Below are 18065 nucleotides of genomic sequence, written 5' to 3'. Positions count from 1 at the left end.
AAAGGGTGTAAAGGGTAAGGCTAGAAGTAAAAGAGGTATGCATAAGAAAATATGATGGTAAAGGATGAAGCAGAATAGGAGAAATAAAGTAGCTGTAAGGAGCACAAAAAGGTTGGTGATGAAATGTATTTAGTTTTGCAGTCATATAATTACAATAGTTTTTCTGACTATGGTATGAAAAGTACCGTAGTCAAAAGAGTGATAGGGTTGTGTTAGGAAGAAGAGTAAGGCAGAGGTGGACATACATACAAAGAAAATTCAAAATAAAAATAGGTGAGTTGTATCAGTTTGACAAGCAATTTCTTGACCAGTTTTCAACAGAACAGCCTGCTCATGAAATTAATGTGCAAGTAACTGAGCATTCCAGACAGTGCACCCTTAATGTAGTTCACAGGAAGACTCAGCTGGACACAGAGTATGATAAGGCTGGCCCTTTGAAATATGGGTACTACTCATTTTTGCCAGCTGAGTGAACTGGAGCAACATGAAATAAAATGTCTTGCTCAAGGACACAATGTGCTGTCAGGAATCAAACTCGCGGCCTTACAATTGTGAGCTGAATACCCTAACCATTAACCCATATGCCTTCACTCTTGACTATATATTTAGCTTAAAATATTGCATTAAAAAAACAGGGGGGAAAAATGGTGTCTAAGACTAAAATCAATAAAACTGGAGATTTTATAAACTGATGTGAGGTGAAATTAAATTCCAACAGTTTATGGAATTTTGGTTATAGATTAAAATTTTAATTCCAAAATTTTTTTTTATTATTCAAGATAGATTTGATAGTTTTTTTTCTTGTTTTGAACAAATTGATATGACACTTATTTAACTGTTAAACACCAAGGTTGCATGAATGTATGCCAAACGAACAAAAAAAAAAAGTTTTTTCTTACAGGCAAAATTTCATACTTAATTTTCACTTTAAATAAGTATAAAAACGATATTTTAACTCTTAGACTACAAAATTAAAGACAAAAGGATAATACAATCATCTGAGCACAAATTCATTTGAGATTTATGCATTGTTGTTCAATACTCTAATTACTATTGGTGTTCTTAATTAAGCTGGAGGAATACCATATATAATCAGGTTTGCATCTACTGTATTTTGATAGTCCTCTGATAAGCAGCATAAACTAAGAAGTACTTAGAGTCCATGAAATAGTGTTGATATAAGCTGAAAACACTGTATTCGATTTGCATTATTATTGCTTTGTAAAAAGAATGACATGAACTCTCTATCTGTCACGGTACTAATAAATTATTAAAGCTACACAGCCTGAAGAAATCGATATTATAATTAATTTCTCTTTGTCTTAACTAAGATACAATAGCAACATCAATTCACAAACAAGAAAGTTTAATGAGATGAATGTCTTTACGAGGATGGTCTTAAATGATATTTGTTAGCTAATAAGAGGAAATATGTCGAGAGGGTTATATCAATAATGAAATATTGTCCAAGACATTTTTGTCATATTAATCATAGCCTTTTTATATTTTTAAGTCAACTGAAATGTTTACAAAGGAAGAAGTGCTGTTTTCAAATATTTTAGTTTGGATTTCCATCAAATTTGAAGAATCATTTATGGTTACATCGACTCCAGTGTTCAACTGATACTTATTTTATCGACCCCGAAAATACGAAAGGCAAAGTTGACCTCAGAGTTTGAGATTAACCCTTTCGTTACTGTATTTATTTTGAGATGCTCTGTGTTTCTTTCAATTATTTTAAATATAACAAAGAATTTAGTAAAATAACTCAGTTATCATTCAACTAGTGTTAGGTATATAAATTGCGACTAAGGTTTGGTGGAAGATTTCAATGCAAAACTTATGAAAACAAGGCATTTGTACTACAGAGCCAGAGCCGGTTTTGGCCGGGTTGGTAACGAAAGGGTTAAAGACCTAAATATCTCACAAGCAAATCCCCTCAGAAATTTTCATTTGGTTATATGTTGAAGTGCTACTTATACATGACAAACTCTAAGTATTAATGTTTTATATTCACTACAAATAATTTGCTGTCAAACCAATAATGGCTAGAAATTCATATCACATTGCTAACCTATTAGAAAGAATCTGAGCAACATTAGAAAGCTTGTTATTTCAAATCCTAACAAGGTACAGGTGTAGCTGTGTAGTTAACAAGTTGGTTTCCCAGCCACATTGTTCCAGGTTCAGTCTCACTTAGGCAAGTGTCACCTGCTGAAGCCCCTGGACTGACCCAAACCTTGTGAGTGGATTGGTACACACAAACCCGAAAGAAGCTCAGTGTGTGCATGCATGTCTCCTTGTCTTGACATTACATGACAGTCGTAGATGAGTGTCACTATCATACAAACAGTATCATTCATTTCCAGTATTCTGTGAAAACAGTTTCATTTATGCAAGTAAAGTCCTTAGATCATGCATGATCTTTAAAACTATCAATCATATTCTTTCAATAGCTGTGCTTTACTGATAAGCAATTGATAAACTATACAATTTTTTTTAATTTGAGCATTTTCTAGGCTCTTGCCTAAAACGAGCTTGAACTTGTTCCTGCTGAAGCCACAGTTTGACAGTATTTTTGCCCAGTGTACGTGAGTGTCACCATTCTTCAACTAGTTATGGCTTTTCATTGCATGGAAATATGGCAAATTCCCCAGAAGAATTTTGAGATAAACTGTTACTTCACCAAAACTTTCCGTTCACCAAAACTGAAATGTTAACAGCTTGGTTATAGAGGTGTTAGATAGAACCTGTAGGTATAAAGTATAAGCCACATCTTCCAGTAGCAACTATTATTCTTTTATTTGTTTCAGTCATTTAACTGCGGCCATGCTGGAGCACCACCTTTAGTCTCCATATCACCATCTTGTGTGCCTATTTTTACATTAGGGACTGTGTGGACAGTTTATTTGCAGTCAAACTGCTTATCTGGAAGTCTATGAACAACAATGTGCCAATGCAGAGGAAGGATAGACTCATACATAAACATCAGAATAGCCACTGATCTAATGCTATGTTTTATACAGCTGGAAAAAACATCAATCTATTTTTGATATGTTCTTTGATAACTTTGGTTTAGTGACTGTAAGCAAACAGGCAGCTGAATTTAGTTTGTCCTTTGGCCATGTAGTTAGTTCATTGTAGTTCAGGTAAGACAGCCTATAAAGCAACAAAGATTGCAATCTGGTGTTTCCTTAACTGCTCTGATAATGGATTTGAGATGTTGGTGCTGCCAATTATTACTGATTCAAAGTTGACTTCTTGGACATCTCATATTTTAATGTCCCTCCTTTTCTCTCCCCTGACACTCTCTCTCTCTGTTTATATGTGCGAGCATACTTGTCTTTATGTGTATGAGGTAACGGAAAATGCTTTGGTCAGTTGTGTTCAATTAATAAATTGTAATCTCTCTTTCTCTTCCTCTTGATCTGTATGTGTATATTTCTGCATAGCATGAGAGTGTGTGTGTGTGTGTTTCCCACCAGTGCCAAAAAGTACTGTCACCGAAACAGGCTAAATGCTCCATCAGCCATACCAAATCAACAGCATACAAATACCCATGCCCAACCATGGCTTGGTCCATTCTTGCAATAGGTAACTCTTCAGAATTCAAACTGCTTCACAAAACTTGAGTTGTCTATATCTCAATTTACTCCAAAGAAATCTCCACCTGCATTAATGAACACTCCAAATTTGACAATAGTACTAAACCATCTTGGAATAAAATCACAATTTATGCTCTGATAGCAGCAGAAATGCCTATAACTTTCAAAGAAAGTGTACATTTAATCAGTGAAAAGCCAACAAACTGCATCATGATATATAAGAACATATTCATACTAGTTTCATACAATTTGTATAGCTAAACTCTATATGTTTTTGTTGATTAATGCATCATTAATACAATAATGCATTAACACTGAATAATAACATGTAAATTGTATGATGAATTGTACCTAATACTACACACACACACACACATGAACAAATCTATTTCAGAGTCCTCATTCTTTTGTTTTTTTGGGAGTGTTGAATCTTGAGCCAGATAAACTATCAATAATAGCCTGTAAGTATTGGGTTAAAAATTCCTTTGCCTAGAAAAAGTCAAAGACTGCCAGTAGAACTTTAAAGTATAATCCTTTATGCTTTCAATTAATCATGTATTATTTTGTAGCTTTGAGATTTTGATGACGTGATTGTCTATTTTTAAAATTACATCATAAGGTAGGTGAGGGTGGCCAAATATGACTGGTTTGAACACAAAAACAGGTAGATACTTAGGCTGGATATTACCAGTTTAAATAAAATAAAAGCTGGGTTTTCAGTTTTGCGTGCAGCACATTCCTGACAATAACGCAGGTTAATGTCTTTCAGCTTTCTTTACACAACATTTTGAAGTTTTGAGGATCTATTTTGTCAAGAATATAAAGACATTGCAAGTGAGAATTGTTAACCTGTTTTAGTAGCCCCAAATAAAAATGGTAGAAGGCAAGATCTAGGAATCACAACCAATGTATATGAATGATCAAATGACATTTCTCAGGAAGACTCACTGATAAGACTTATAATTCAAATTTCATAAATTTTTGTTTGCATTTCCGTACACCAAAACTGAATTATTAACAGCTTGGCTATAGAGGTGTTAGATATATTAAATTATATGGAGCAAGCTAAAAAAAATTAGAAACATTAAAATATTATTAGATTATATCACAGTTCGTGCTGAATAAAAAAAATAACAGAATCTAAAAAGAAAATATTGTTGGCTTACATCACAGTTACGTTTTTCAGCGATATGTAAGGAAAGAAGCTGTAAAGGAATTATAGTAAGAATTCCTTGTAAGCAGTCGATTGTATGTGGTACAGCAATGAACCTCTTCACATGACTTTGGGTTTCTGTGTCACCACTGTTGCAAATAACAATCAAATCACCCTAGAAAATGCAAAATAAAAAAATTTAGAAAATGAAATAACATTTACATTTTACATAATATAAAATAAATTAAAACAAAGAAAAAAAAACAAAACAAAAGCTTACAGAAAATGTTACAGCAAAGCAGTGAAGAAAATATATTACTGTCAGTTGTCTATCTCTATCTGACTTTAGTATAGGAAAATCTGCGAAGGCCCTGGCACAGACTCAGAACATGAAGACAGACGAATGTTGTCAAGCATTTTGTCCAGCATATTAACAATTCTACTAGCTCATTACCTTCATAATAATAATCCTTTCTACTAAAGACACAGACCTGAAATTTTGGGGGAGGGGACTAGTCAATTACATCAACCCCAGTGTTCTACTGGTACTTAATTTATTGACCCTAAAAGGATGAAAGCTAAGTTGACTTCAGCAAAATTTGAACTCAGAACATGAAGACAGACAAAATACCGCTAAGCATTTCGCCAAGCATGTTAACAATTCTGTCAGCTGGCCACCTTAATAATAAACCTTTCTGCTATAGGCAGAAGGCCTGAAATTTTGGGGGATGGGACTAGTCGATTACATTGACCCCAGTGTTTCACTGGTACTTAATTTATCGACCCCGAAAGGATGAAAGGCAAAGTCGACCTCAGTGGAATTTGACTTCATAATAATAATAACAATGGTTTCAAATTTGCCACAAGGACAGCAATTTTGGGGGAAGGAATGAGTTGATTACAGTTACCAGTTTTATCGACCCTGAAAAGATAAAAGGTAAAGTCAACCTCAGTGGAATTTAAACTCAGAATGTAGTGACAGGCAAAATATTGCTAAGCATTTCATCCGGCACGCTAACGATTTTTCCAGCTTGCCACCTTCTTCCTGGAATTTTGGGGTGAGAGGTTTAGTTGATTAAATCACCCTAGTACTTGACTTCAGTAGGATTTGAACTCAGAATGCAAAAAACTAGAACAAATACTGCAGGACATTAGAGAAACACATACATGTATATATTGTATGTAATCTTTCATTGATGTTCATTGGTACAAAAACCACATAGAACATGCCCATCAAGAGAAATCCCTTCAAATATTTGTTTAACAGTGAATTACAGATACTCCCTGTCACTTTGGCCATCAGAAATATAGTGATCCAGTGACTGGCTCACCAGAAACAACCAAGGACACTTATTCTATAACTGTAACTGAAAACAAAATATACAAAGATACACATGCTACCCAGGAGGTGACATACTACTTACATGTCGTGCCTTTACTTGCTGTAGAGCGTTCATGCATTTCTGAAATAAATAAAAAAAAGTACAAAAATAAAATTTAAAAAACAAAATTATCATTTGTAGACTGGAGCACCAACAAGAGAAGCAGAGTGAGTTGGAAGGAGGAGCAAAATAATTATACCAGTCAAGTAATTAATGATTGGCAATGAGATAGCTCTGCATGATTGCTCAACCTGCTATAAGTAGCAGCTAAACCTCCATCAAATCACACCCGGCTCTCTTAAAAGGGAGGAAGACACATTGGACAATGTGATCTTGGAAGTGCTGCAAATGGAATATCTTTGATCACAGACCTGTTGCATCAGTATGTACATGGGACTAAACAACAACGACAACAACACAATGATTAGCATAAGACCATAAATTAGTAATGGTGGTGAATGTTAACTAAGTTAAGTTCATCATCATCATCATCGTTTAATGTCCACTTTCCATGCAAGCATGGGTTGGACAGTTCAACTGGGGTCTGGGAAGCCAGAAGGCTGTGCCAGGCCCAGTCTGATCTGGCAGTGTTTCTACGGCTGGATGCCCTTCCTAACGCCAACCACTCCGTGAGTGTAGTGGGTGCTTTTTACGTGCCACCTGCACAGGTGCCAGACGAGGCTGGCAAACGGCCACGATCGGATGGTGCTTTTTTACGTGCCACCGGCATGGAAGCCAGTCTTTATTTTCTTTAATAGAAGACACAGTTCCCACTGAACTCCATAAGATATACTGATCTTTCATTTCAGCTGTTTCCTCTCCAAAGTATCTCTGCTCCATATAAATTATAGAATTCAATACTGTTTTCTCTTCCAGCTAACTCTACTTCATACTAATTACATAGCTTAATTACTGACAATGAAACAAAACAGTTGATATTAAACATGTTCAAGCACCTTTATAAAACTAAGCCTAAGAGGAGCTTAAGCTATCATCATCATTATCATCATTTAGCATCCGCTTTCCATGCTAGCATGGGTTGGACGGTTCAACAGGGGTCTGGGAAGCCAGAAGGCTGCACCAGGCCCAGTCTGATCTGGCAATGTTTCTACGGCTGGATGCCCTTCCTAACGTCAACCACTCCATGAGTGTAGTGGGTGCTTTTTACGTGCCACCGGTACAGGTGCCAGACGAGGCTGGCAAACGGCCACGATTGGATGGTGCTTTTTACTTGCCACCGGTATGGAGGCCAGACAAGGCTGGCAAACGGCCACGATCGGATGGTGCTTTTGATGTGCCACCGGCACGGAAGCCAGTCTTTATTCTCTTTAATAGAAGACACAGTTCCCACTGAACTCCATAAGATATACTAATCTTTCATTTCAGCTGTTTCCTCTCCCAAGTATCTCTGCTCAATACAAATTATAGAATTCAATACTGTTTTCTCTCCCGGCTAACTCTACTTCATACTAATTACATAGCTAAATTACTGACAATGAAACAAAACAGTTGATATCAAACATGTTCAAACACCTTTATAAAACTAAGCCTAGGAAGAGCTTAAGCTACATTAACATGATAAAATCAATGGCAACGTTTTTAGTATCTACAGGGTGTACATACTTTAATAATATCTGAGAACTTTTGGGCCTGGCAAGTTCAAAAACACCAGCTGAAGAATCCATGCTTGATTCTAAAACCACTGTTGTAGTATGTCACTGATTAAGCCATTTAACTAATTATCTTAACCCACAACATAACAGTAAATATATACCACGGAAAAGTAGTGCTTATTACCCTTAACAAAAGGGAGTACAATACAACCGAATGCCTTATTAATGCGTACAGCCGAATCGAAATCCTATGATGTTCGATGAAGACAACAACAAACCACTCCAGAGTGTCACAGTCTTTTTTATCACTATGTAAAGAATAAGTTTTTCCATGATGTTCAACAACTAGTTAGTTGATCTAGGTTCAAAGTCAAAACATCATTATGTATACTTACGGAATAGACTTTATCTCTAGTTACAATCATCATGACAGGCATTGCTTTATCAACAAGTGCCAAAGGACCATGTTTCAGTTCACCAGCCATTATACCTTCAGAATGCATATAAGTCAATTCTTTAATTTTCTAAACAGAAAAAAAAAAAAAAATGATGAAAATGAAAAACAGCTTAAAAGTAATTTGAGTTAATTACATTTAATAATAAAATTATATTTTCATAGTTATTCTGTACAATAATGGCTAACAAAATTTCTCTTACCAAAGCTCCTTCCAAACAAGTAGAGAAATTGTAACCGCGTCCCATGACAAGAAGAGATTTCTGCTGGTAGAGTTCTTGGGCTAATGAATGGATTTCATCATTTAATTTAAGTACTGCTTTTATATCCGCTGGAAGAGAGAAAAAAAAGCTGGGGAATGATTAATTGCACATGACTGATTGATTTACAGTTCAATAAATATTGATTAAACAGATGTCAATCTAATTGACACTTCTGCATAATTTTTCATGAGATAGAACTATAATGGTTAGAAACACCTAGCAGAGCATAAATAAAACTAAATTAACCTGAATCTTTATTCAATACTTTCATTTATAAGGTATTCTTTTACATACCAGGAAGTTGTTTGAGTCCTTGAATAATTTCTTTTCTTCGTTCTTGCATTGAAATCCGGTCTTCACACATCATCAAACCAAACATAACTAATGCAATAAATTGGCTGGTGTAAGCCTGGAAAACAATAATCAAGAAATTGAAATGACAGTTAAAACCTTTGAATATCATTGAGATCAGCAAACATCATTGCTTTTATAGTAGGTACAACTTGTAACAAGATGAGAGTTTCAGGAACACTTGAGGGGTGTCTGGTCTTATCTTGTCACATACAATAGTTGAAGAAAAGGAACCAAAAATCTGGCTGTCTTCAATAACAATAAATAACACTTTATTCTTCGGGTTCACAGGTAAAATATATGCATATATATTTCTTAAGGGCGAACCAGCAGCCAAATCCACAGGACTGTACACAAATGTTCACTCGGGTAAGCCAAGAAGATACGGTGTTCATTCCTGCTTTGAAAAGAGAGCTTCTCTGTGCGTAGGGTTTTCCCTGAGAGAAGTTTTAGCCACGTCCGCTCGTTAGGGCTGCTCTTCCAAAAAGACTAATTTAGTGGGTATGCTTTCAGATTGCAGTTCCTGCGCATGAGGGAACTTCCGGCGGCCTACCGGAAGTAATCCAATTCTGCGCATGCGGGCTGAAACTTCCACAGTAGCGTCACTACAAACTAAACTGCACTAGATTAGAAGCACATCTTTTAAACAACACAGATCAACAAACATCTCTTTTTTACATTACATAAATTAAACTATACTATTGTTCAAGTATTATAATTTATTTGAAAAAAAAAATTTAAGTCAAGTCACTAATTGAGATAATATTACACAATTGATGTAGGCAGATCTGTAGCTCAATTTTATCTCTTTAACAGTAAAAAACAATAAAAATATCAAGTTATGCTAGAAGTAAAACCTCTTTTCTTTGCAAAAGGTAAAAATGCAATTTGGTATCTAAAAGGAAGCAATGCATTTTCGTCAGCATTACATGCAGATGAAGCCACTGCAAATAGACCTGATGCATGTACAGACCACCATAGATAAACCTAGTTTATTGGTGTAACATTAGGAAGCAGATCTATAGTTTCAGTTATAAATGAAATAAACCCATATTTTGCATTAAATATTTGGATCTTTTCGGTTTGAACGGCAGTTCTTAACATAATTTCTAGGTAACTAAAACATTTTAAACTTCGTATACTGGTAGAATGTGTTTATAAAATATCTTTTTCTCTTGGCTTTATTGAGAAAATTCTATAGTTTGTAAGATATTTGTTGTTTTTTTTCTTCAATTTCTGCAATTTCAACCAATCAGTGACGTCTATTGAGTTAAAAAGCATTCTGTGCTGTATGAATATGTCCCTCGTTTAAGAAACAGATTGGGTTTATTTACATTTGTGAAGAAAAAAAAGATACCCTTCCCCCCACCCCTAACCCTAAAAAAGATTGAAATGCAATAGATCGATTCTAGGGTCATAATTATGGGTGACAATTTCATATGACACCGCTAGAAAAAAACTGCCGTTCAAACCGAAAAGATCCAAATATTTTACCGAAGTCAGCGAAGATTGTTACCTTAGTACTTGCTACACCAATTTCAGGGCCAGCATTTATGTGAACACCACAATTAGATTCTCTGCAAATACTACTTCCAACAGTGTTAGTGATACCGACAATTAAGGAACCTCTCTTTTTGCAGTAACGTAGAGCCATTAGTGTATCAGCAGTTTCACCTAAACAAGTAAAATGAAATTCATTATAGAATCATCATCATCATTTTATGACTGTTCTTGGATGTTGTCATAAGTTGGATGGGTTGTCATGGTTGGTTTTTATTTGGAGTTACTATCTTCTTTTCTTAGAGGGGACTAGGGATCAAATTTCACTCCATGATATTTTTCGTGTGGATTTTATGATTTGATATCCTTTGTTTTCAGAAAAGACTAGAGTCTTCTCTGCTCTATGTTGTTTCAATTTTTTTTATTTTATCAAACTCCAGACAGAGAGAACCAAGTGCATTTTATTGTGTGGTGCATTAAAAATGACAGATTTATTAGCCAGTTTACATATATCATACAAATTATAGTTGCCATCAGCACCACCACCATCATCATCATGTCATCAACCCCCACTTATTTCTAAGCAAGTTAATATGTCCCCACTTGGACAAGTTTCTATGGAGGACTGAAAATAACACCACAATTTGGGTGTGTCTCTTTCTCTTTTACTTGTTTCAGTCATGTGACTGTGGCCATGCTGGAGCACCGCCTTTAGTCGATCAAATCGACCCCAGGACTTATTCTTTGTAAGCCTAGTACTTATTTTATTGGTCTCTTTTTTGCCGAACTGCTAAGTTATGGGGACGTAAACACACCAGCATCGGTTGTCAAGCGATGTTGGGGGGACAAACACAGACACACAAACACGCACATACATATATATATATACATATATATGACGGGCTTCTTTCAGTGGATGTCTGGAAAAGTAGACTTTAAAACGACAATAATATTTTTGGTGGTGATGTTTCAGGCAAGAAGAACCTTGAAAGAATATTGTTTCAATGCTTTTTTTTTTCTTTTTTTTTTAGAACTCTGATAAATAGCAGTATGAAGTTATGCCCTTTTCCTTTGATAAATTGGCTGTAGCAAAGTTTAGGTTTGTAAATTTTAGAGGAGTAATCCATAGTTATAAATTGGCAGAAGTGGGTGGGCGAAATAAATATTTCACTTAATCAATATACATATAAATATCTTCGTAAATTATTCATACAAATGTATATCTACCTGATTGGCTAATGAAAAAACAGACATCATCTCTGAAGATCGGTGTGCTTCTGTCTAGAAAATCACTGGCTAATTCTACCATAACTGGTTGTTCAGTAAGTTCTTCCAAAAGCTGACGTGTCTGTAAAAATAAATAAATAAATAATAATCAACATCAAAAATCAATGGAAATTGCAGTTGTGATCCCTGTGCTGGTGGCACATAAAAAGCACCAATCCAATCATGGCCGTTGCCAGCCTCGCCTGGCACCTGTGCCAGTGGCATGTAAAAGGCACCCACTACACTCACGCAGTGGTTGGCGTTAGGAAGGGCATCCAGCTGTAGAAACACTGCCAGATCAGACTGGAGCCTGGTGCAGCCTTCTGGCTTCCCAGATCCCGGTTGAACCATCCAACCCATGCTAGCATGGAAAACGGACGTTAAATGACGACGACGACTATGATGAATCAATAACAAAATTAAAAAAAGGGAGCCAAGTCAATAATCAATATAAAGGACTTATGACAGAATACACTTAAGATAGAATTTGAAAGCTTTTAAAAGTGAAATGACTTTTCAGTGTCAACATGTGTTTCAACAAGTTTTATTGCAGATCGTCAGAACATTTTATTTATGCATATATTAACAGCAACTAGGTTTGAACAAGGAGCCTTTATTTCTAAAATAAGGTTTAAAATGTTCTGATCCAACTGACACCAGACAAAGTTCAAACAAACTGAAATGTGTATAGATGTAAATACTGAAAAAAAATGTGAGGTAAAACATCTGAAAAATTCGGATCTTTTCGGTTTAAACGGCAGTTTTTAACATAATTTCTAGGTAACTAAAAAATTTTAAACTTCGTATACTGGTAGAATGTGTTTATAAAATATCTTTTTCTCTTGGTTTTATTGAGAACATTCTATAGTTTGTAAGATATTTGTTGTCTTTTTTTCTTCAATTTCTGCAATTTCAACCAATCAATGACGTCCATTGAGGTAAACAACATTCTGTGCCATATGAATATGTCCCTCGTTTAAGAAACAGATTTGGTTTATTTACATTTCTGAAGAAAAAAAGATACCCTTCTCCCACCACTAACCCTAAAAGAGATTGAAATGCAATAGATCGATTCTAAGGTCATAATTATGGGTGACAATTTCATATGACACCGCTAGAAAAAACCGAAAAGATCCAAAAATTCTAATTTTATTAATAATTCACTTTAGACAATTAGATATGTGTAAGCCATTATCATTCAGATGACCAGCATCTTATAAATGCACAAGCTTCTTTTTTAATGTTATACCCTAATATATTTCTGAACGCAAAAAAAATTAGATGATAATTTAAGAATACATATATGTGGGTGTGATGTAAGTAAGCCACTAAATGTATTTCATTAAAAAAAAAAAATCAAACGAATAGTCGTTTTTTTTTCTTCTTTTAACCGTTTGGTTACAATATTTCTGTTGAAATACACTGTCCTTTTTCAATTAATCTATATTAATAAATGTGAAATTCTCTCCGTTCGTCTGGGACCCCTGTATCTCTTTTGGAATTGGGAAGATCTCGGGATTGAAAATCTGCCCTTCATTTGGTTCTTGAACATCCAACATTGGGAATCTGATTTAAAAGTATTTGGGTTGCTATTTCTAGCAGGTAAAGCAACCATGAAAAGTTTCTGATCTTTCAAATACCTTAGTATCATTACTGTCCTTGTTTTTCCTGCCTTATATTCTTCAGTGATTGATGTTACTGGTATTTACAGCATGGGGTTTTTTTTATATAGTGCAGTTGTATTCAGTGGTTTTGGAAGACCAAGCCACTTTCTGATAAACACACTGCATCTTTGTTCTATCCTTTCTACTCTACTCGAGACTATTTCGTACATTTGCAATGGCCACATCATCCTTGGGTACAATCCAAATTGCAGAATCCAGCATTTGAATTTCTGTGGTAATGTTCTGTCAGTTGCTTTTAGTCTCTGTGCCACTAAAACATGTGTTTCTTTGCTTTGCTTCTTATCATTTAATCTCTGTATCACCTGCTGAGATTCTTTACTGGTTGTTTTTCACCATTGGTATATCTTCACCTCCTATCCTGAACTTCACTTGTTTTTAAGACTTTCCCGAAAGCCATGCTTTAAGATTTTTTTTGGCTTTGAATTTCATTCTCACCCATCCTATTCGTTCGTCCAACCATTCTAACGTTCCATCTGCCGCTTCTCTACTTTCTGATAATATAGTAATGTCGTCCATAAAAGCCCTTAAAAGTGTCTTTGCATCAGATTTCTTACAGTTTGTTGATCTTAGTAACATCTCCACGACTAGCACAAATAAGATGACTGATACCGTGCATCCAGCTGCAACACTTACTTCTAGCCGTTGCCACTCTGTTATAAACTTTACTGCTGTAAATCTCATCATCAAGTTATTGTATTAATGGATTAATGTGAAATAAAGTGTTTTGATTAGGATGTTGCATTCATGATTTCAATTCCTAGATTGGATGGTGCAATTGTGCACATCTCCAACAATAATAAGTGGCCTATTGACAAATCGAAATAAGTTTTTAACCGACATCATCATCATCATTTAAGGTCTGTTTTCCATGCTGGTATAGGTTGGACCAGATTGATAGGAATTGGTGAGTTGGAGAGCTGCCCCAGCTCCATGTCTTGTTTTGGCATGGTTTCTACAGCTGGAAGCCCTTCCTAACAGCAGGATGTACTGGGTGCTTTTACACAACACAGGTGCTTTTTATGTGGCCAGGTAAAAAAAAAACTACCCTATGCTATTGTTTTGGCAGGGTTTTTATGGTTGGATGCCCTTCCTAACACCAACCACTCTGGAGAGTGGACTCAGTGCTTTTTACGTGGCACTAGCACAGGCAAGGTTAGTTTTGGGATTATTTTTACAGCTGGATGTCCCTCCAAATGCCAACCACTTTACAGTGTGGACTGGATGCGTTTTACATGGCACCAGCATTGGCAGGGTCATCAAGTAACTCGCAAAACAAGGAATTATGAGAGGGGCAGAGGGATTTGAGGAGGGGAACTCATGTCAGAGGATGAAACGTTAGAGGGTGACAAAGAAACAGAGAGGCAGAAACAGTAACAACAGCCTATTGAGTAAAAAAAGGGGTTTTATTTATTTGGCCATTTAATTCAGTCAAATGAAACTCTAGCAGTGGAAATGTTAAAACATAAACAAGTTACTTACTGCTAAGGCACTATGGTAACTTGTTCCACATGCAATGAATAGGAGACGGCGGCAACGTCGTATCTCTGTCATGAAATCTTGGATACCGCCAAGTATTACTTGATTGGTTTCAAAATTAAGTCTTCCTCTCATTGTGTTGACTACAGATTCTGGTTGTTCAAAGATTTCCTTTTGCATGAAAGAGGAGAAATTACCTGGAAAAAAAAAAGACAAAAAAAATAAAATAAAATAACCATATTCTATTGTCACCAATATAGGCATAGCTATAGCTGTGTAATTAAGAAGTTTGCTTTCCAACACACAATTTCAGGTTCAATCCCACAGCATGATATTATGATCAAGTGTCTTCTACTATAACACTGGGCTGACCAAAGCTTTGTGAATGGATCTGATCAACAGAAAATAAAAGAAACCCATCAGATGTGTGTGTGTGTGTGTGTGTGTATGGAGGGGTTATATCTCTTTGTCTTGACAATGCACAGTAGTTGTAAAACAAGTGTCACCATCATACAAGCAGTGTTCTTTGTTTCCCATCTTTCACGGAAATATGTCCAATCATGGGGAAATATTACCTTGCTTGGAAACCAGTGAGGGTTGGTGGTAGCCATAGAAAATCTATCCCGACTAATTTCATCTAATTCATCCAAGCATGGAAAAGTGGGCATAAAAATGATGACTATTGTCACAAGTGTGGGGGTGCATGGCTTAGTGGTTAGAGTGTTGTGCCCCTGGTAGTAAGATTATTGATTAAAATCCTGTGACAGATTGACATTATGTCCACTGGTTGAATAGGTCACAGAATTTGGGAAACTAGCCTCATAAGCTTATGGCCCAGGAAGAACCTTTGATTATTGTTTTTGATTGCAACAAATATCTTATTTGCTTTAAAACAAAGTCAAACCGGCCACATTGATAAGGATTTAAGAAGACTTCACCATTTGCATCCAATTATCTGTTGGATAATAATAATAATAATAAATAATAATAATAATAATAATAATAAATGCCCTGATGCAGTACCAGGCAGTGGCTCTCATGGCTTCTGATCTTAACTGATTGGAAGTGTTATCATGTACATTGTTTTGTCTTGGTATAAAAGATGGGCTACAGCAAATATTCTGCTCAATACCACAGATTTGCTTGTCAGTTGTTTGACCTTAACCAGTTGAGCATGTCCCTTAGTGGCTGACGATATGTGCATCTCCGATCACGAGCAGAAGTAGTGGGGGAGCATCATAGCCATGTGTTGAGAAGGATTCTTTGGGGTTTGAATAATTCACCTCTGGAAACATGGGTGTTTCGTTCAACGTCCTTAAACAACCCTTATTCAGGGACCTTTTGAGCGGGATGGGTTACTCGATCTGAAGAAAATTCTAACTGGGCTCCACCTGCAAGGTCATGTGCTGTTTATCTTGATATGAGATCACCATGTCGCGCACATATGGTTGTGATGCATGTGCCTGGTGTACCCTTATCAGACGGGTAGTCATGATGGGTATACTGGGCTTCGTATATTTTACCCCAGTGTCACTTTGATGGCATGCTCTGCTCGCTCACTCAATAATAATAATAATGAAATTATTGTATACAGTGCTCAGGTGCACCACAACTTGTCAAACAGCGAACAGTGTATGAGTCAGATACATGCTTGCATGTGTATGGAGGGGAGAAAATCAGGTGTAGTGTTGGCGAATCTCAGGAAGCATGGAAGTTTTAAAGGATGCAGTGCTCCAACAACTAACAACTGATGCCGGCAGTCTGTTCCATGCTTCAGCAACTCTCAGCTTGAAAAAATGTTTCCTAAAGTCATGGGAGCTGTGCTGTTTTAGAATTTTGTAAACATGTCCACGGGGGTTAGACAGGTGGAGTTTGAAAAGGTGCTCAGAGTTATTGTTTGTAAGATGGTATGTACAGATTTGTCTTGTGGACTGGGGTCTGATCAAGACATCTGCTGATTTATAGTTTATTTTTCTATAAAACAATCTTCTACTAGAAGAAAATAGAGGATAAAAGAAAAGAAAGGTATTTATGGAACAAACTGCCGGCATCAGTTGTTAGTTGTCTGAGCACTGCATCCTTCAAAACTTCCATGCTTCCTGAGATTCGCCAAAACTACAGCTGATTTTCTCCCCTCCATACACACGCAAGCATGTATTTGACTCATACACTGTTCGCTTTCCAGACATTTGTACATTACTGCATATGCTTTATACACACTTTTGACAAGTTTTGGTGGACCTGAGCACTGTATACAATAATTTCATTATTATCATTATTATATTATATGAACATACAAACACAGAGAGACAAGATAGATGTACAGAGAAAGAAAGCAACAAAAACACCATTTAAGTTGTATGTATCTATGACCACAATAGTGATGCGGTTACTTTACATATCTTATAGACATAGAGAATCAAGGAAAGAAACGAAGACACCAAAGATACCATTTTTAAGTTGTGTGGATGCAATTGTTAATTTTACAAACCTTTCATGATTTCTTGAATTTCCATCTTCAAAGTTATCACTTCCCGGACCTTGTTGTCATCCAAGTTGCGCTTGATACGATGAATACTTAAACAACCATTAGCAACTGCAGCTACATCATCATCCTCAAGGAAGATCACTTTGTTGGTGTGTTCAATTATGGCACTGTAGACAAAAAAACAAAGAAAAAATGTCATCTCTTTACTCTCTCTTTTACTTGTTTCAGTCATTTGACTGCAGCCATGCTGGAGCACTGCCTTTAGTCAAGCAAATCGACCCCAGGACTTATTCTTTGTAAGCCCAGTACTTATTCTATCGGTCTCTTTTGCCGAACCGCTAAGTGACGGGGACGTAAACACACCAGCATCGGTTGTCAAGCAATGCTAGGGGGACAAACACAGATACATAAACACACACACACACACACACACACACATACATACATACATACATACATATATATATATATATATATATATATATTATATATATATATATATATATATACGACAGGCTTCTTTCAGTTTCCGTCTACCAAATCCACTCACAAGGTATTGGTCGGTCCGGGGCTATAGCAGAAGACACTTGTCCAAGATGCCACGCAGTGGGACTGAACCCGGAACCATGTGGTTGGTTAGCAAGCTACTTACCACACAGCCACTCCTGCGCTGTTAAAACATCATTGTTGTTTTAACAGCAACTTTTTCCATGCTCGCATAGATCAGATAGAATTTGTTGTAGCGGGTTTTCTGTTGCCAACTCCAAGACATTTCTAAGGAAGGTAATATTTTTCCATGAATAGTCATGTTTTCACAGAAGGCTGAGAA

General features: G+C 36.1%; 1 protein-coding gene across 3 annotated transcripts in view; it reads right to left on the bottom strand.

Moving 5' to 3' along the window:
- LOC115213781 (glutamine--fructose-6-phosphate aminotransferase [isomerizing] 2) overlaps nt 1–18065 on the bottom strand; it is a 66530-nt gene that overhangs the window by 12985 nt on the left and 35480 nt on the right. For all 3 annotated transcript variants that reach the window (XM_029782623.2, XM_029782624.2, XM_029782622.2), the window contains 9 exons: nt 17240–17403; nt 14752–14945; nt 11549–11669; nt 10338–10495; nt 8765–8879; nt 8411–8538; nt 8149–8277; nt 6183–6221; nt 4772–4933 (listed from right to left, as the gene is read on the bottom strand). In XM_029782623.2, coding sequence (XP_029638483.1) covers nt 4772–4933; nt 6183–6221; nt 8149–8277; nt 8411–8538; nt 8765–8879; nt 10338–10495; nt 11549–11669; nt 14752–14945; nt 17240–17403 — 1210 coding nt within the window. The remainder of the gene's footprint in view (nt 1–4771; nt 4934–6182; nt 6222–8148; nt 8278–8410; nt 8539–8764; nt 8880–10337; nt 10496–11548; nt 11670–14751; nt 14946–17239; nt 17404–18065) is intronic.

Source organism: Octopus sinensis, linkage group LG7 (genome assembly GCF_006345805.1).
Source record: "Octopus sinensis linkage group LG7, ASM634580v1, whole genome shotgun sequence".
NCBI classification, from domain to species: domain Eukaryota; kingdom Metazoa; phylum Mollusca; class Cephalopoda; order Octopoda; family Octopodidae; genus Octopus; species Octopus sinensis.
This window is presented reverse-complemented; position numbering and strand designations above follow the sequence as displayed.